Source organism: Nothoprocta perdicaria, unplaced genomic scaffold (assembly GCF_003342845.1).
Source record: "Nothoprocta perdicaria isolate Ctin4 unplaced genomic scaffold, notPer1 scaffold_28, whole genome shotgun sequence".
Lineage (NCBI taxonomy): Eukaryota > Metazoa > Chordata > Aves > Tinamiformes > Tinamidae > Nothoprocta > Nothoprocta perdicaria.
The window spans coordinates 152296-173281 of record NW_020455510.1 but is presented as its reverse complement, the minus strand read 5'-3'; the positions used below and the strand labels follow the sequence as shown (position 1 = coordinate 173281).

The window sequence follows — 20986 nt, the reverse complement described above, 5'->3', positions numbered from 1 at the left end:
ACTCTATCACTCTTATTCGGTGCTAAGTCATTAATACAGAAAGAAATTCATGACCTCAGAAAGGTCTGTCGTGGCCACTACTATTGATACTTGAGTTATAAATAAATATGAAGAGCATGACAGAACTTAAGATGCGATCATGCTCTGTGGCACTAACTAAAGCAGTTAATGCTGGCTGTGATATCCACGTGATMTAAGAGTTCCAGCTCTGTGGTCATTTATATCTGTCATAAAGGCCTGAAGAATGGAACAAATAACATATCTTATGGTTTATCTCCTTGTCTTCAGTTTCACAAACAGAATTTTTGTTTGAAATATACAGTTAATTCATTATAACATTTCCCCAATCTGCACTATTTAAAGTGAAGAAATGTCATGTTAAAGGACGGCTAAAAGATGTCCTCTGGTGTACACAGAGCTTATGTTCCTTGTCAGATTCTATCTCATGGTATGGAAGATTTTTCCAAATCCTTCAAATTTAGCAGCACAACATACATAAGCAACGTCTCCTTAACTTATAATTGCCTTCATAAAATAGTGTTTTACAAGACTTGTTCCCCACAACTACACAGTTCTCTGTAACCGTTAGGAAGGCAAGTTCAATAAATCTCCATCCAGATTCATTGCAAGTAAGGATATAATTTTTCTGGCAGTAGAGTAGGTGTATACTTTCTCAAACTAAACTCTGTTGATTAGGTGATTATATACACATGGGAGTTTTGGTCTGTTTACATATGCTTTGATTAGAAAAATCTCTCTCTATGTATCTAAGATACTTCTAACAACTCAGCAAAAGCAATTTTCAAAGGTAAAGGTAATGACTCTTCTTGAAAAGAAACAAACAACCCCCCAAAACATTAGCTCAGAAAGAAAGAAAAAGCCTCTCTGGAGCCATTGTAAGATGAATTTACTAACAGACATGGACTATTACTATTGCAGAATATATTAGTTATGCAATTTCCAAATGGTGTAAATTTTAACAACTATGAGGCCACCATATAGCTAGGCACAGTGAGGGTATAAAGTCTGGATGAGACGGTTTAAGGCCGATTTCCTCCAGACTTGAGCATTTTTCACAGGGGAACAATAGCTGACATTTCGGAAGGAAAATTAAACAAGATTATCTGTAAATAGTGATGTGATATAATTTAATCGAAAAGAGTAATTGTTCCAGTCAAATCATCACATAACAGCTGAAAAGCTTCCACTGTCCTTAGTAGCAACACTAGGAGATACAGTCTTACTTTTTCATTTCCTGTTTAACTGGTTTTCATTGAATTGACTGGCTGTATTAAAGGCCCCCAAATATTAGGATAAGAATTGCAAAATAGAAAAATGATTAATTATAGCCTGCAGCCTTTGTTAAGCTTTCTGCAATGTATTTGATATATTTCAATATTTACAATGGACCTAATCCAAAGTGTATTGAAAGAAATGGGAGTATTTCCATTAGCATTAAGAGACTTTGAAAGCAGAGTCTTATAGTAAACAGTATGTAATTTAGTGATCTTCTAAAATAGTGATCTTCTTTCACAGAAAATGGAGTCCAAATGACCACATCCTATTTATACACACATATATATATATTTTTTTTAATAATTAGCAAGTACGTCTTTTTCTTGGGGGCCATCCACTTTGGCAGCTTCCTTTAAGTATTTACTTCAGTTGACTTTTCAAAATCAATCTCCCCAAAGACACTAGTGGAAATTCTCTGCCACAGCAAATCATTTTGGCCATTTATTTTCACCTTTACGTATAACTTTTTATTTATTATTCAGCCTGTTTGAATTCTCTTAGATATCCCTCATTTTCAGATGTGAAAAGCCAAGTGTCTTAAAAATACACTTTTTCCTTTCTGATAAGCACTCAGTCATATACTTAAATCAGCACCTACTTTGGACTCTACTTTTATCCTAAGGATATCTGTTGAATTTCTGAATAAGCTTTATTAACATCCTCTATGAAGTTATTTTCCAGATTGTGGGCACGACTGGGTATGTGGGTAATATTTCATTTGCCATCAAGGTATGGATACTTAGTAGTACATTAAGAATTCTTAATACCATTTCAGGTAAGCAGACTGTCATTAATTTCTTTTATTGAGGSCAAACGTGTATATATAGTCATTGCATTTTTTTTATTTTACTCCTATATTTGTCATTTTCATATTACCTGTGGGCGAATAGTGTTATTTCCTTTTCCAACATTGTGAACAATTCCAGAGATGCAGAGTGGACCAGCAAATCCAAGTAAGTCAGCCAGAATACGGAATGTGCTACTGAGAAGTAAAGGTCTCCCAAAAGCACAGCAAAGAGCACGCCAAATTGACCCAGATCCTTGTGAAAAAGATGACCTTTTGCTCTGTCCAGAATTARAAAAACAAGCAAAACCAAGATTATGTTATGTCTTAATTGTGAATTTGATATATTGACAGTATTTTTTTCTCCGTTTCAATTCACTGAAAATGAATTCTAGTCTTTGAGCTAGAAGAACATAAGAATTGCAAATATCATTTCATTTGTTTTCAAAAAAACCAGATAATTAATTCATATTCTCCTTCAGTTGAGAAATGGAGTCATTATCTCTTTCATACCCTTACACAGGAACTAAGCAAATGTGTTTCATGAGCAAATGTTCATGGCCTGTTGCAGGAGAACAGAAAATAAAGAGGCAGACAACTGACAGGTTTTGTTCTCATATGAACTGAAGACTGGAAAACAAAAGTTTATCCCTAGACAAACTCTAGAGTGTTGTCTAAATTCTCTCTACCCAACTGTTACATGGCCTGCAGAAGGCTACTCCTAAAAACAATCTCTGAATACACTGAACTGTCACTAGGGAASCAAGCACAATCCCATCTTTGGCAGTTTCAGCTCTGCATTCTCTTGCGGACAAACTATAACTAAAATAACAGAAAAAAATCTTAAAGGCCTCATTAATATCAAATCTAATTCAATGATTCCAGGCTCTTATTAGGAAAAATGCAGATGGCATTGAGTGAATACAGTCCATAATTACTTTGCACATAACAGAAGTAGCTATATATATTTTACATGCATTTAATCAATAATGTGTATGATTTGCATATTCAGTTAGAGAAATTTCATTATCTGTACAACTGAGAACCTGATCTTTCTTATACGACAATGTTAATATCCACTTTATTTGCATCATGTCTATTTATATAATTTTGTATCATGTTAATCTCATAAAGGACTAACAAAAAAGGTAAGCAGTGAGTAAGGAATCTGATGAGTCTATGCTCTGCATACCTTCTGTGCTTCAAAAGCCTCATTAAGGCGAATGTAATTGGTCAGAGCTCTCATGGCAATGGGAAGCTTGCCTATGGTTTTCAAGTCTATTGGCTTTTTATGCGCAGTCTTGATGAATGTATTCATCCACCAGTACGTTCCTTTGGATAACAGATTCACAAATGGCTGTAGGAATCGAACTCCAAGGTCCTGGAGATCTTCAGGAGGTTTAACTTCTTTAGGAGTTTTGAAGAAAACATATCGCTGAAAATCAGAAAAATTCCCCACAAAGAATCACATTAAATGCACAGAAAGGGAGAAKAGAGAAGGAGAGAGAAAAGAGAGAGAAATAAGCCTGCAAATAACTTACATAATTAAAGAAAAAACTAATCTTGATGACTGGATTGAAAAAAAAAAAAAAAATCACTCATTTTTGGAAAGGCCCCAAACCCGTACACCTCCGAAAAGCCCTCAATCACATACAAAGTTCAATATCTGTTCAGGGCTTTATTTAAATCCTATTTATACTGGTGGGATTTTTGGATATGCTTCACTATTATCCTTTCTCCAATCATAAAATACTCAACAGAACAACAACATGCGGCATTGTGCATGCTGCATTTAGTAAAACTCTACAACTATAAGGGAGTTCTGTTATACATATACATTTGTTGTTTGCATTCTTGAGAGTGGGCTGAAATAGTTCACATACACTTGTCCTTGATTATCAAAAAAACAATATGAACGTACATATGCAAAAGCTCAAAAATCTCAAAAAAAAATCCATAAAAGAGCAAATATATGGTAGAGRCAGCTCACATGGGTTAAACATTACTGGAAAGAGCTCAGATGCTAATAYGTGGAAATGAGCAGGAAAGTTGACATAGGAAAGACGCTTTCCATTCTCACTAGTTTAATTCATGGACAGTTAGGTGAGGGATGGGCGAAGGAAAGAACTCTGGCACTTATATAACCATCAGGCTCCAAAGCCAAATCTCACTTTGGGCTATGACTGAAGATACTGGAGGGAAAAAAGAAAAACACAACTGGGAGGCTAGAAAGTAATTCCATTTGCCCCAGCAAATCATATTTTGCCATTTTGTCTGCTCCTGGAAAATAAGAAACGTTATTTGCATGTCTAAGGATGTTCCCTTGTAGAAGAGACAATTCCTTTTACCCAGTCCTTCCTTGCATCAGAAATGCAGTTTCAGTCATCAGAAAAGAGTGAGTCATAACAGACAAAAACAAAATGGATGAAATTCACCTCAATTTAGCTAGAGTGGAGCTCTGGATTATTGTTATTTTTTAAATTATGAATTAATTTGGCCTAAAAAAATTATTTTGAGGTTTGATTCTCAAATATACCTATATTCCTAGCAGAGTTTTGCCTCCCCTCTTTAGAATAAATTTCACACTAAGTATCCAGAAAGGGAGGAGAAAAATAAAAAAAAAAGATTTGCATGTGAAACTCACTCACCCTCACCCTGATGACATTGATTTCTACAGCTAGAAGCATTCCATATAGAATAACCAGGAGTCCTGTGAGGCAAAATCGAAGCTGAGAAAATCCAACGTCATTATCACAGAACTTAACAAATTTGATAGTTTTGGTTACGAAAGCTAAAGTCCAGTAGAACAGCAAAGCTGTAAGGAAAGAAAAGAAAAAGAATCAAGTCAACAATTGCAAAAATGAAAACTAATAGTATTAAATACTCATTCATAGAAAAAAAAGCAACAAAAATATATAAAACCAGAGTGGCTTTTCTTTTGTCAAAATAGAAGCTTTCTTCAATTTTGCAGATAACATTTGTTCTGAATTCTTTTCCCATTAGATGTAATGAATTTGTGAAGTTTGCAAAACTGAAGTCTGCTGAAGGAAATTTCCATTCATTGTAAACATGCATCCAGATGAGGGGTTCAAGGAGAAGGTGTCTGTGAAYGATCTACAAATTTGTTTCAAGTGACCATGGCTGTGAATGGCTGTGAATCTGGCTTTAATAAAAGCTGACCACATTCCCTCTGCGGCTCTCTGGAATGTCTGAGGGAACAGGCATTACTATATTTTCTCCAAATAGTGTGATGTAACCAACCTCAACCTCCAACAAGAGGTTGCAGGTTCCCACATCTGGGTTAGACCACCGAAGATCACAAAATGAGGAACTCAAACTCAAACTGTTCCATGCTGTTATTGGATTAAGTCCAAGATCTGCAATAACGCAACTCAAGAGAACTTTTTTTTTTTTTTTTTTTTTTTTAAAACTGTGTCAGTTTAGAAATAAGTTTTGTGCGGTAAGCATTATGTTTGCATGTTAGCAGGAAGTTCCATTTTAACCAATAAACTAATTTAAGGCAATTAACTATGATGCCAAAGCATGAGAAATTTAAATTAATTACAAAATTAGATTACTACCAAAAATGCTGAAGCAGTCCTATCACTATAAAAGATMAATTTTATTACATTTTAAAAAAATCCTATGTGTTCCCACCATGCTAGCTATCTCAGCTTAAAAACTTCGAAGTCCAAATGTTATTTCAGAAATTTCCATTCTGTTTTGAGTTTCATTTGTCTATAAAACATAAAAATATTTTTAAGTCRAAAATAACTCTATCAGATGTTAACATTCAATTACATATTTTGAATGTTAAGCTAGCAGATTTTCCAATTTAATATGAAAGCAATTACAAAATGTTTTGCTGAAGTGTACAACTGCTATAAATCCACTCTGCAACAGTGTGCAAAGGACACCAGAACAAGTGTGATCAGAGTGGGAAAAAGCATTACACTGGGCAAGTTACATTTACTGAAACACAATTAGAGGTCAAAACCATACAAGGAAAAACTAATCCAGACCAGATCGGCAAAGAGTTCCAATAGTTTTAACACTTAACTTGGATCCTGATCTCCATCATCAACTTCAAAGAATAAATATTCCAAACTTTGCCCAATATTTTTGTTAAGAGATGGAATGGCCACTTCAGAATAGCCAGTGCAGTCTGGACATAAAGCTGAGCCACAGCACAAATTCAGTAACTTTGAATCCCAGATCTTGCATACCTGGAGGGACTGTGCTAATCCCCAACAGGTGGTATAGTATCTTGCCTGTTTTTGAAGAACTGCAAATAGGCTTCATTTGTTAAGGTGAAAAAGATTAAAACAGCCTTAAAAAAGCTGACAGGATGGGAATATTGTTTAAGGGTCTCATCCTCAATGATAATTTTCCTACTGTTTGGGATAAGACTCTGCTAGCCTTTCCTTTCTACCACCAGCAACTCTTTGCAAATGCATGAACAGAATCGGCAGGTATCACAACATTTGTGCTTGAGGAATATTTTATCTCCTCTACAGCATTCTACTATTGAATAATCCTCTTTAAGTTTCCCCTCTCACACTCTCAACCACAATTTTATCAACTTAAAACTTTCCTCCAAGAACCAAGAGTGCAGCAACCTGTCACAGAACAGACAGACATTCAGGATCATCACAATTATACTTTCAATTTTTCTAAGTTGCGAGACATACCGATTAATAACTTTGGGAAATTAGATGTTTCAATGTTATGGTAATAAACAACAGAAGTAATGGCTGCCAAGAATGCCATTCCAGCCGGCATGTACAGGTGTAAGTGGCGGGATTCTGAAACCCTTAAAAAAAAGAAAGAAAGAAAGAAAGAAAGAAAGAAAAAGAAAAAAAAAAAGAACATCTATTAAAATCTTTCTTAGCTATTTAAGTGTTTCTCTTTTTTATTTATGAACTGAATACCCAGGAGGACAGAGGTTAAGCTTTCCAAATCATTTATGGATGTGGAGTGTTTTGATTTTCAATTTTATTTGTGCTCCTAATCACACATCTGCATTTCAGATTTTTCTCCTGTACTGAAAAGGAAATCTTTGTAGTCCCATATCCCACTGAAATCAACTGGAATGTGGTTTAAATAGGGACAATAAGCTCAGCTCCTGATGAAGAAAAGTTCATTGAAACTATCCTAGTTTTGGAGTTTTACATCAAAATATGTAAATAAGATCATCTGATTGCACAGAAATTTAAGATTTTCTACAGAAGCACTGTGGAAACGTTTGCTTTTCTTCTTCCAGTTTGGAAGAAAGAAAGCATCACAGCACAGAAATTACTCACAGTCAGTTCTGCAGTTCTGTTTTCAGTGATTACAAGCCAAAAAAAAAAAAAAAAAAAAAACCACAAAAGAACCATACGCCTTAAAGTTTTGTCCTGTAAAGCAAAATTTGCCTGGCACTTTGCTTCAGGTGGCAATAGACAGGGTCTAGGCAACTATGCGGGCAATGGAAGTAGTGCTATTAGTTTGTGTAAAAGCCCATAGAATCACATTTCCATTCCCCTCCCTCCTATTTGTCATCTATTTGTCATCTTTTCACTCCGCTTTTTTTTTTTTTCTTTCTTTCTTTTTTTGCACTTTTAACAAAAGTTATGGGATATCCTGTGCTATTTTCTGACACTTGGGGTGAGAAGGAGAGACAACCAATTGTCGTCAAAATGACTTTACCAACATGACTTATGTTGGTCTTAGGAAGCTGATGGGGAGAAAGCTCAAAGTCTGTTTTTATTCACCGGAGSCTGCTGAGTGCTCTGAAGGCATAGCTGTGGGTTGGCACTCCCCCAGTATAGCTAGGAGCTTTGATTCTTGTCAGGTGGCTCTTATACTTAATAGCAATGCTCCAAGTCAATTTAAATATCAAATAAACATAAAAGGAGAGATTGCTAAAGAAAACAAAACAGAAAACTCAAGGCAGGATGTTGCTTCGAGTTCATACAACCTGATAGCTTAAATTTTGTTTTTCTCATACTTACTCGGAACTAACACTAAGAAACATCCAATTTTTACATTTTTAAGGGAAACTATAGTAATATTGATTATATCAACTTGTATAACAGAATACTGTAGTGCCTTATCACATGGTGTAGTGCATGTAGATGAGTAAAACAGAGAGGTTTCATTCTATTTAATAGTGCTGTGATTTTATAACCCTTAGGCTGCAAATTTATAAAAATCAGACTGTCCTTTAGAAAAAAAGTAATCACAGTTACTATTATGCAACATGAACTTTTGTCAGTATAAATCATTTTCCTATATCACTTCTTCCACTTGGAATAATTTTTCCCATAGCTTACTATTTAAAGACATTCCTAAGCTCAATACCAGCTGACAGATCAAAGCATGCATAAAACAAATATCCATATTCGTGGATCCACACAGCCCTTTCCCCTCTCTAATGCTTAATCCCAATCCATGAGAAGTGACAAAATCAAATCAAATCACCACCAGTGCAAACTATATCAAATGATGTCCCTAACAGACTTTATCTTTGGGGAAGCCAAATCTTTTTACCAATACAGCATTAGCTACTCTGCTGAAGGCAACTCACCAGGCGTTTTGTAGGAACACCAATACTATTTCAGGAGAAACTCGATGTGGTGCAATAACAGGGCCCAGGGGATYCACCCTTTTCTTCAAAATGGGGAGGCTTTAGTTCATGAGGAACATTATGACCTACTGTRCACATGGGAGTTCTCCCTGAGTAAKGGCTGTGGGACTGGTCTCTTGGACATAAAACACACAATGAAAATGTCACCATCTGCTCAAATTATCAGAATTTATCTGTAATTACTCTTTGGAAAGATAGTGTCATTAAGCTGAAAAATGATTATGGTCATTTGTGTGTGTACATACTTGGCAAGGTTTGTGGAATTTCTGATACAAGGTCGGTAGGTTAATCACCAAGAACACAGATTACATGTTTATAAGCACAAGACATATGGCTTAGATGAGAATTTTAACTGGAACATAATACCTACAGTAAAATTCTTTAAAAATACTCAGTGCTTTCAGGAGAAGGTATATGTCCACTTACCCATCAGACACTATGCCCTCTGCAATTTCACACACCAGCACAAACAAAAGGATGAAAGTCAGTATCCAGCGTAAATTGTGGCCAGGAAAATGAAGCCATGTGCTATGGTGAATATGAACTTTGGAACTCTGACTTCCCCATCCTAAGTGGGAAAGGATAATTATAATAAGTTTTCTTAGAAACAACAAAAATGACCACTAAAAGGTGACAAATTCAACCTCTGTATACAGAGAAGGACAAGGGTAAAAAAACAGCATACTGATGTTCATACAACTGTGCATTAAACACATGCATATCCGAATCTTTTCAGAACTGTTTCTCTTACTTCTTTTTCCATATGAAATAAAGTCAACAAAGTAGGACATAAAGCTTTAAATTCCAATATTATTAGTGACTTGCTATTAAATAATATGTAATAAATATTTCTGACATTTAGTAATATATATTCAAAATAGTATTTTGATAAACACAAAATTGAACAATAGTTTTCCTTACTTACACTTTGAGTTACTGTAAAGAATTTTCAATTCATCTTGCAGATACTTAAAGAATAACAGAATCCTCAGGTCTTGGATAAAAATTGTGTTTAGTGAAAAGAACAGGAACAACGAAGGAAAAGAGCCAGACAGGCAGATGATCGTGCAGCCCTCTCGGCAGCTCCCCGGCTGCCCCTGCTCGGGCAGCTGYTATTTCTGTTATTTCTGTTATTTCAGCGCGGACCTCGCGCCCGGCGGAGGCGGCTCGGGGGCGCCCCGGCTGCCGCCTCGGGCACGGCGCGCTCGGCGGGCGGGCGGCGCGGCGGGGCGCTCCTCGCCTCAGCCCTCGCAGCMCCGCGCACGTACTCTCAAAGCGCCGGGCCACCTACCGGCAACCGCCGTCGCCGGGGCTGCCGCCGGTCTGTAGCGGGGGGCAGTTCGCAAGCCGGCTGGTTTTGCCCGGTTTAACGGCACCTTTCGCTCCCGTGTGCTGCGCTGCTGGGCAAACCTGCAGATACCCCCGCGGCCCCCGGCCGAAGGGGCGCCATAGGGTGAGGGGGCGGCTCGGGGCCGTAGCGGGGCGGACACGGCCAGGCAAGGACGAACGTGGGGAGGACACACAAGGCGAAGGTGTCTCCCGGCGGGCACTCACCGATGAAGAGRATGGGGAAGGTGATGAAGAGCAAGAAGACGTGCGGCACCACGTTGAGGGCGTCCACGAAGCAGCCGTTGTTGAGCACGCCGTGGTCCACGTTGTAGGCGGTGGAGTTGCCCTCGTCGCCGCAGAAGGCCAGGGCCATGGCGGGACCCTGCGCGCAGCCGGGCGCCGCCTCCGCGCACATCCAGGCGGGGCTGCGCGGCGGCGGCAGCTCTGCTCGCACCTGCCGGCGAGCAGCAGCGCCGCGCGGGGCTGCGCTAACGGCCGCCCCGCCCCGCCCTAACGGCCGCCCCGCCCCGCCCAACGGCCGCCCCGCCCCGCCCAACGGCCTCTCACGTAGCTCACCTTGGGACTCCGCTTGTCCCCAGTCGCACTTCGCGCCTGCTCAGCTCGTGGTTGGTACCCCCAGCGACAACGCAAACAAACGGTGCCCGCGCCCCCCGCATTTCCTCCTCAAAACACGAGCCAACCTTAAACGTTAACACTATACGCTCCTCATTTCCGTAAGTGCATCTGCACTTAGGGAAAGTGCAGCTTCCATCAGCTCACCGACCAAGCTCTGACTGCTAAACATATGGAACAGGGACAGAGAACATCTAATTTCTAGGACAGGCAGCTCCACTTATAGACTGGAAAATTAGTCTACRTTCCTGCTGCTTTTWCTGATCTTGTCAGGTAAGAGGGAAGGAAAAGCACCTGCATGCTCCCTTTTGGAGAGCTTTTGGGTCCCAGCAGTGTGGTTGATGATAGTACTTGAAAAACAAATCCCAAGCCAATCCCTGTGTATGAATATATATATAATATAATATATAAATTTTTTTAAAATTATAACCCACTCTGAAAAGAGTAATTAAATTTTGGGCAGACTCCAACATTCAGCTCAGCTTCTGATTAAATTTATCTCTGTTTAGAAACACTCCTAAGAGTTATTTAATAAACAAAGGAGTATGTGCAGATAATTTTTTTAATTACTTAATATGTTAGTATTTCCTGAGGCCCTAAGCAATGCAACGGCTCAGTAAAATATACAAAGAGTATAGAAAAGGCAAGGAACAGCATTATACCAAGTTAGTCTTGTTTAGGTGACCTCTAAACTTAGACCAATGCTCTTCTCTTGCACACTGCAAATACAACTTAATTTTTCCTCAAAACCCCTATTACATGCTTTTTTCCACCCTTTGCTGTTTCCATTTTGCTGGACATCACTTTTATATTACATAGTTTTAACCCCTTTATTAAAAATGAGAAATCAAGCCAGATCTTGYGGAAGCAACTAGTGCATCTGATAGATGTCTGGGATTATTTTGGAAGCACTTTGATTACTTGAAATTGAATTTCAGACTTAGAAGTGGGAATATYTTTATTTTACGAAATATAACATGTATACTCATCTTCAAATGTGAATGTCTAGCAGCAAGATGTAGAAACCAAGAGTGAGAGAGAGAGATTGGACTTTGCAGAAAAACACTGATATTTAAGAATTTAAAACTTGATGGTTGTTTCTAACAGATGAGAACATTCAAGTGGAAGTATTCACTTTTCTCTCCTATCTCTGTTATTTGCTTCTTTTTCCTTTTGCTCAGCTGTTTTGCACCAGCTTCCCTTTCTCTATAGCACTGTGTAGCAGAAGAGGTTGGTTTTTAAAAATCCTGTTTTGCAATTACATAGATACTACATAGGCTTTTGTTGTATCTAGAAATATTGAAAAAAAAAAAAAAAAAAAAAAAAAAGAGAGAGAGCAAAAAAACAAAAAAAGTATTTCAGGAGTTCTGAGCAGCCACAAGTCACATTCAAAATTAGTTAGGCACATAAATTCAGTCTTTAAGCAGGATTTTTTATTACTAATTAGTTTTAAGGCATTAGTGGGACCTAACTTAAGGAGAAATCTTAATTACAAAAAAATCTAGCAAAGTCAGTGGAACTTGCCCATTCCAAACTCACGGAGAATGAGTTCTCAACTCATTCTGAATGAGTTCTCAACTCATTCTGCTTATTTTGACTTAAAATTTGCTAAATATCAATTCCTGATTTACAGTTTATAGTTTGTATCAAATTCTGCTCTTAAATGTAGAGGGGAAGAACAATTTAAATGAAAGGAATGAAAATACCAATCCCTTTCAAAAACATGTTTAAAAGGGTACAGACAAAAAGAGAGAAAATGATCTAAGAAAAAAAGACTATTATTATTGCTAAGGAGAAAAAAAATGCTATTCTATCATTTCATAAAAGACTCTCCTTWAAAAAAGTGATACTTCTTTGTAAATTTTTTTCCTATACTGCTATTAAAAATATGGTAATAAGCATAGCAGTATAGCGCACAGGCTCACAGACAGGGCTGTTTTTTCCCTTTAAATAAACCGTATTAATTTTTGAATGCAGGCACTCATTAAAAATGAGAAAACAACTTATGATGAAGCAGATTCGTCTTAGCTTGGAACAGAAACATAAATTCCTTGTTGAACAGTATTCTCAGAACACGAAGCAACTACTCAKCTAACATGCAGAGCAGGTTACTGAGGCAGTTACACTTGCTTCAGCCTGGCTCCTCAGCTCCTGGCTTTTGAGTTTAGGAGAGTCAGCGCAGTGCCATCCTGGCACTATCGCAGGACACCYGAAACTTGGGCAAAAGCTGGGGAAAAAAGGCTCGCTCTTAACTGCTTAGAAATGTTAAGCAAATATGTATTCACCAAATACATATTCAAAGTACATGAGTATATATCTTGTGAATGCACAGTGAATTAAGCGCATGTTTGTAGCCTGTTTCCTTTACTATTAACACAAAAAGATAAAGCCATACATTCCCAAATACCATTGTTAAATAGATGTACCCTTACAATCTATGCATGTTTGCACTTATCACACTCTATCTAGTTTATTTTTCAGCTTATAAATGGTTAATATTTTGAGTACTCCCTGTCTAGTACTTGTACAGCAACTGTTGTGTTTTCCTCAGAGAATAGTTTCACTGCTGTGAGCAAACTCATGCCAATAAACAAGGCACGTGCTGACTCAAATGTACTTAGTATTCCTTAGCAAATGTTATTTATTACCAATTCAGTTAAGTGCTTTTGTTATGCTTGCCATGTATTTGGACTCTTGTAGAGAAAATATATTTTTTCCTGTTTATATGAAACAAACAAACAAATCAACCCCAACAAAAATAAAACAAACAAAGCACTAACAATAAAGAGATAGGTGGTATTATTTTTAAAAGATTGACAGGGCCAAAACTCACTGGCCTTTTTAGGACCCCTTCTGAAAAATATAAAGTAGACTTAGACCTAAGATTTGAATTATTTGTTAAAAAATATTATGAACAACATGAAGCTACCATCATCTTTCCTTTCCAAAGGAGATATTTTTTCCCCTTTAGGAACACTAGACAATTTAAGCTAGTTTATTTATCATCTGAGAATTGGTCCAGATTGGCCTAAATTTATCTAATGGGTTAAATTACACAACGATTCAGACCTGGATGGGGAATGTATTTTTGTTGTGCTTCTATTTTACAGTAATTTCACACATAAAAAAGGTATTGCAATTTAATGTGGTTTTGCATTTGATATTTTTTTCTACTGTTCATTTTTGAATAGAAAGCAATCTGGCATTTACCCAAGCTCCAACCAACACAAGAACAAAAAATCCACATTGTGGATTTTTAAAAGAASAATTATAAGTGTGCAGAAAAAATCTCTACCCTGCAAAGCTGAGTGTTTATTCCCTTCTGCGATTTATCATATCACATACTAATTAATTGTCAGAGGCCTGCAAGCCCTGGTTCAGGCAATTTCCCTCTAGTTCAACCCACATACGGCCTATATTTGGGATTTTCAGAGGTTTGAGGTAATTAAACAATAAATACCCATACAAAATACAAATGAAATTAATTTACTTACTATTTAGGAAATTAACTCCTAGTCTGTAGTTTTTTTTGTTTTTTTTTTTTTGTAATGTTTTGCATATTTTTTTGTACCCAGAAGGACATTATGTCTTGGAGTTTTGCTAGTGCGTAGTAAAGCAGCAGGCCTGTATCCTTCGGGTTGGAAACCTTGCATAAAGTACCTGCAGTGTGTGAGACTTACATGGCAAAAATCAATCCTGAATGCCCTCACACAACACATGCTCCACAGCCTCTGCCTTCAAAACAGCTAGAGATCCACTCCTCTGCACTGCAGATCATCTTTTGGGGGAATCAAGTAACTGCCTCCAGGAATTAAACCTGGCACTCCTCTTTGCCCTCAGCAACAGGAAAACAATATATTTTTTAATCATTAATTGTCCACTGATCTTGTCTACAAATTTGTTACAAGAATAAATATCATGCCCTGAATACCAAGCCTTCAAAGTGCACTAACAAAACTAAAATTGGGCAAAAAATGCAGCATCAAGGGGATTGAAGCAATCTGCAAATTTGCGTCATATTCAATTAGTAGCTTGGCCAAAGGAAAAAGGAAAAACTTTAAAAAATGTTTGCTGTACTTAAAGGGAAATGAAAAAGTGTACTTTTCATTCAGAAGCACATTTTCTCTAGAACTTTATATTTTTAAAGGATTAATAAAGGGCTTAGCAACCTGAAGTCAAAGTAGCATTTTTAGCTTCTATKTGGGGGAAAATAATACAAACAAGAAATCCTTAATGACCATGGGGTTTGACATTTTTCTATAAAAACTGAGCACATTTTCTTTTCAAATAWCTCGCGCCGATTCTTTAAAAAAACAGAAAAAAATGTACCTAGTCAACATGAAGTCAGTCATTGGTTAGCAAGGCTCATATCTGCAATTTACCAACAGCAACAAAAGCAGTTGCCCCCAACATAACATGAACAAGCTCAGTGCAGCTACATTAGCAAATAAAAATGTCCAGCTTAAACATCCTATGAGACTAGCTCTTAAAAAACAGTAAAAAGAAACGCCTTTGTTGGTATAATACATGCATACATATATAAAGGGATATATGTAAAAACTAGTTTGCACCTAATTTTACTTCTTAGTAGGAGACTGATGCCCAAAACCAATCTCAGGCATTTCTCAGCCTAATCCTCAGTAGATACCTGGCCAGGCATGTGCAGGCACAAATACTGCATCTGCTCATTTGACACTATGTGCAGACATGTCAAAGCCACCTGTACAAGGTACAGTTCCTGGACTCCGATCGTCTCATATTTGTAACTATTCCCAATTCTTATTTTCTCATTTTTTAAGTAATTGCTTCAGAATGTTTCCCCTAGACTATATTCATCTCCTGCAGTGAGAAGGGAACACACAAGTTAGTGGAAACTTTCTGCAAGGCTCCRTTTTAGCAGTCCAGAAGCAAATGGATGTCATGCACTGAGGCTCAGCCATGGAAGCGTTGCACGTACAATCATCTCCAGCCTGTTTTTCATCTACAGGGCAACAGGGGTGAAGACAACTGGAACATACCATATCCAGCTGGAGAGCACTGACGAGTGATGATTTTTGCACGTGTCCCAGGGATACATCCTCACCACAAGCTGAGCACAACTCCGGCCAGAGCAAGCAAGGTAACCTGAAAATACTTCTACATATTCCCTGTCCTCAAGTCAGCCAGTGGCTCTCTAAATTGCCTACTCAATCAGTTAGGACATCACCATATCATCAAGCAGCAGCCAGTTCCCATTTACTTGTATTTTTGTCAACAAAGACTCAAGATACTATAAGATAATGGATGGACGACATCAGAATTAGATAAAAATTCTGCTGTCATCTACTCCTTGGCAACAGTTGCCTGCATTGTGTAGCTGGTCATTGGCCTGTAATTGGAGGAATACATACACAATGAGTAAGGAATAGACACCGTTTCATTYTTACATGTAATCTGTTTTCTAGCAAAATGACATATAAAAGTTGCTTGAGTTAGCTGTAATCTGTAGGTGCAGTCACTTTCTATGTGTGCTTACTATGGTATATTAAACATYGCTCTTCAATGACACATGGGTTTAGACATACTGTTAGAAAAGACAATATCCTGTAATTTTTATTATCCCAAAATGGACACTGTCCTTTCATCGTGCATTGTATTAGTGCAATAGAAAAAAAAAACATGCATCTGTGCTTGTTTCGCTCAATGTACAGAAATGTGAATGCTTGTGTAACTAAAAAACATATAACCTTACTGCTATAGGACAATTTGGTATAGGATAAATGATTACAAGCAAGCCAGACACTAATGCATTCATAAAGCTTTCCCATTTCAACAATCCAACCACAACACATGCTACCCACTCCATTTGTGACCTGTCTTATAACTAAGGACACAAAATAGTTGCAATCAAATCTTCTATTCCAAGAAGGAAAGAAAGATTACAAGCTATACTGTGCCAACATTTTAACTCTGAAATCACTGCTGAGGTATCTATATGCTGCTTTGTGAATAAACTTATTTCTATTGGTATTCTTATTTCTTAGACCACACCTGACAACCTGACCTTTATTTGCATCTGAATCATTTGCCGGTAGCGATAWCCCACCAGACATCACACTAGTTTGCTGATTTCTAACAACTCTGATTCCTTTGTAAATAGAAAACCTCCCCATATCCAAATGCAGTGATTCTGTCATGGCGGAAACTGCCTTCCRCTGTGAAGAAAAAAGCAGGCTGGAATCAGAAGCTCAATGAGGACACCTCAGTCATTTCAGTTCTTCCTATTCTCTTAACTGACTACAGTCTCTGTATGAATGATCAGATGCTTAAGTCATTGCGATGAACTGGAATTCTCATCCAGCTGAGGACAGAGGAGTTTTATAATCACAACTGACTKCTCTTCAGTTTTTCACTCCTGCTATGCATGTCGCTCCTCTGCACAAAGTCAGAGGCTGTCTGCCTTGCACCATCATGGGACACTTTACAGTTTCTGTTATTCTACCTAGTTGATACTCTACACTGAGGAATCTGCCTAATCACAGTAACATATGAATAATCAAACTAGAAACAACCATCTTTCTTTCTCTCTCCCTCTTTCCTTGCTGTTAGAATTGCAGCAAATAAGAAACTGTTTCTCTTCTGCAAGTTTAAGCTTTTAATGCTCGRGAGAGGGAAACAACAAAGGAAACACTGTTATTTGAAAAATTGTAATTTTTCAGTTTCAAAGGATAGCTCTGAAAAGCTATTTCACAGTGTCAAGGAAAACAGGAGTTTAATCAAAGACCAATTTCAATCAACTTGCTGCTTAGTGTTTCTGATGCAATGTTTTTTCATTTAGTATTATTTACATTTTCTCCGCATTAACATTCAAAATCCTCAAGTTGTTCATCTGCATGAACATGGAATTTCAACCCTCCTCTTGCTAAAACATCCAAAACTGCGGAGGGGAGAGAACAAGAGGTCAGAGAAAAGTAACTTGAAACTTTTGAGAGGGGAGAAAAAGCTTTTTATGAATAACAACATCTTTCTCTATAGGTTAGAAGAGTCCTTGTCCTCAAAAGAACTGTCAGATTTTTATCTATCCTCTGTTTATGTTGGGAGGGTCTCAGTTTATCTCTCCCAAGTCTACTTTTAAGCATCATATAAACAAAAGTCTATTACAGCTATTGAAGAATAATGAGTTCTACTGATGCCTGCAAGAGAAATGGTGAGAAAAGATAAGGGGACAAGCCAAGAAAAKGGGTGCTGAGGGGGGAAGACTAACCTTTAAAGATTGCGTGGAAAAATGGAGAGAGAGACTGAAATTCAAGTGAATGCTTACAACCTCAGCATAACAATAACAACGCTCCATAAAAAAGCCTCTCCAAGGCTAAGGCATCCCTTCACATTTCAAGTCCTGGCCCCAGTTCAGCAAAGTACTTAAGCCCGTGAGGAGCATCATTGAACTCAACCTATGTCAATGAGGTTGGCTCATATGCTTAAATTTAAGCATGTACTTTAGCTCTTTGTTGGATCAAAGCCTCAGACCTTCTAGAATATGGTTACCCTGCAAGCAAGGAGTATCTGCCAGGCACAATCATCTTTCTGATATGCAGGAGATATCCATTGCCAGTCGTGTAGCAGGTCTTGTGATGCTAGATGAAGCAGTTATCTACAGCACATCAGATGGCACATTTTTACCATGCAGACAAACACTAAATTGAGTACTAGTCACTTGGACTTGAGTATTGGAGAATTCAAGAGCTGTGAGAGTACTCGGAGCTGTGAGTYTGCAATACGTTTGCTGGAAACTAGGTCCTTAAAGGTCCTTCAGTGGCTGTTATAGTTTAGCATTCTTCTGGGACATCTTGCATATCCAGCACCACAGCCCACAGAAAATTTGTGTTTAATTTCTGCATGTAATCCACAATCCTCTAATATGGAGCATCTTCCACTTCGATGAAGTGCCATTCTGGAAAACAAAAGTGCATGACTTGCCCCCTCCCTCCCTGTCTGCACTACAAAATACTGTACCTTTACTTCTTTCTCCAAAAATGAAGCAAACACAAACCCAGAAATAGAAGTCTTTCAGCAGAGACCCCCCCAATATTCCCTCAGAGACAAACAAGAGCACACTTTTTGCTGCTTTCCTTAGGAAAAACAAAAGGAAACATCCTAAAACATCCTAGTTAGTCTCCTAGGACTACTAGGAAAGCTGTTTGCGTGACTTGCGTCACCTGCAGCTTCCTCAGATTTCAAGTCTATGAATGAAGGAGTTTTGGAATTTGCTTCAGAAATTTCTGGAAGACAGAAAGTGCAACTTCAGAAGAACGATGACAAAAACAATGACAAAACATAAAAATGGTCAGATAAACCCTGGAAAATTAATTCAGTATTAGAATCAAACTCTTAATAGTTTATGCTAAAAAGATAATGCAGGATTTTTTAGACTCAAGTGTTTAATATCATATATATTAACACCTGATATATATGCTTTAACATAAAACCACAGTGTTTGGTTCTGTTTTCAGAGTGAGAGGATTTGTACCAGCTTATACTCTGAGCTTAAAACTATTTGTCAGATGTTAAGATTTGTATGTGTGCTACTTATAACCAATTTAAAAAACTACATATATATATGTATGCATATATATACACACACACATATATATATCTATAAAACACACACACACCTCTATATGTATTTATATGTATTTGAAATACAGAAAGTATTTCTGTATTTCAGATGAATAAATCTAAATGAACTYGAAGGTCATTTTAGATTACAATGTTTTTAAATTTTATAAGATGTCCACAGTCTTGGACTTAATTAGCACTTATTGGAGTAATTGCATCGGTACCAGGATAAAGATTTCATATTGCTGATATCCATAAAAAATTCTAAACAAAGATATTTCCTACTCTGTGATGAGTGTCATGATTCCGACTCGAGACACTTCCCATCTTTTGCCTGCATACGTGCACGCACACACTCACAGAGCAGATGTGAAAGTCACAAGTCTCTAATCTAATTCATGCTCCAGTTTAGCAATGATGAGGGTATGCTGAAGACAACACTGCAACTAACATRGCCAATAAATTCCTAAGAGAATAAGACAGATTGTTAACAGTGCTGAGAAACTCTTCCGCTGGGTTATTATCCCATAGAGATAATCGGTCTACACAGCCTTAACCAAACAAACAGCTCTGAGAAACTATATATATTCCCTCTGAGCAAAGGAAATACATAAAAGCAGCTTGAAGTGCACATGATACTGTCAGTGAAGCACTCTGACTTTTTCCTGCTTTTTACATCAGATTAGAGTTTCTGTACTCCCAAAGGAAACTAAGTACTGGCTGGATAAAAGAGAAAGTCCCACTTATCGCACTGTTATTGTTTCTCAGCTGGCTCGATTCTCTGCAGGGCAGGATTGAGGCATGGGCACCAGTAGTGACTGTAACAGCTGCCAGAACACAATGCAGTGGCAAATGGACACCCGTTGAAAAGATTTACACGTGCCACCCTCTGCTGACATGCACAAGAAGAAAACTGAAAGGAAAATTCCTTGAAAAATGTGTTTCCTTGTAGCTTAATCGAGCTCCTTGAACTAATGGGAAAGTTAAAGACGTAATCTAGTCCCATGACATGGAAAGCCAGAAACAAAGTAAAACGCTACCTGATTAATGGCTTAAGATGTTGGAGATTACACAACTGTCAGCTTCCTTTTTCACCACCTTTGTACACTGCCTAAAGCAATTTTGCCCTCATAACCCAAGGTCAAAATCAGCACGGTAACACTTTCCCATATCACGAAGTAATGGACAGAAGCTGTTTCCTCAGCAGCCTGTATCCAAGCAAATAAAGTTAAGAGGGTAGGTGTAATGAACAGARTTCTGTGACTAAGAAGCAAGGCTACAACTCAACTGCTGGCACTCCCACAGATTTCCCAATTCAGTCTTCTGTGCTTCTTTTTTTTTTTCCCTGAAAAAATAATATCAAAAATAATTCTGTGCCACGTTTCTTATATACTGAATGATTAGCATAGTTAACACTCTTGCACTTTGAAGTTCATTAATTACTGTGAATCCCTATTCCCCAATACATTTATATAACCCCAGAGTATCCCTTAAGAGAACATTGGATAGCATCACTCACCTGCATTGTTACACAGCAGATGGCTGCAACCCGCAGGCAGTGGGAAGCCAGAGCAGCAGGAGCACATGCTGCTGCGATTTCCCCTCTGGTGCTAATCCTGATGCATTTGGATAGTCTCTTGGTTACAAGTCTACAGCAAGAGCTAGCAAGGGAAGTACAAGGGAGCAGCTGCACTCTGTAGCTTACCCACTAAACCATGAAC

At 37.8% G+C, this 20986-nt stretch overlaps 1 protein-coding gene across 1 annotated transcript in view; it reads right to left on the bottom strand.

Annotated features, from left to right (window-relative positions):
- The window catches only part of ABCC8 (ATP binding cassette subfamily C member 8), a 58878-nt gene extending 48387 nt beyond the window's left edge, over positions 1-10491 (bottom strand). The window contains exons 1-6 of the mRNA XM_026041159.1: positions 10263-10491; positions 9135-9276; positions 6772-6893; positions 4729-4895; positions 3273-3515; positions 2173-2361 (exon numbers count right to left, since the gene is read on the bottom strand). Coding sequence (XP_025896944.1) covers positions 2173-2361; positions 3273-3515; positions 4729-4895; positions 6772-6893; positions 9135-9276; positions 10263-10452 — 1053 coding nt within the window. The 5' untranslated portion in view covers positions 10453-10491. The remainder of the gene's footprint in view (positions 1-2172; positions 2362-3272; positions 3516-4728; positions 4896-6771; positions 6894-9134; positions 9277-10262) is intronic.
- Positions 10492-20986: the final 10495 nt, after the last annotated feature.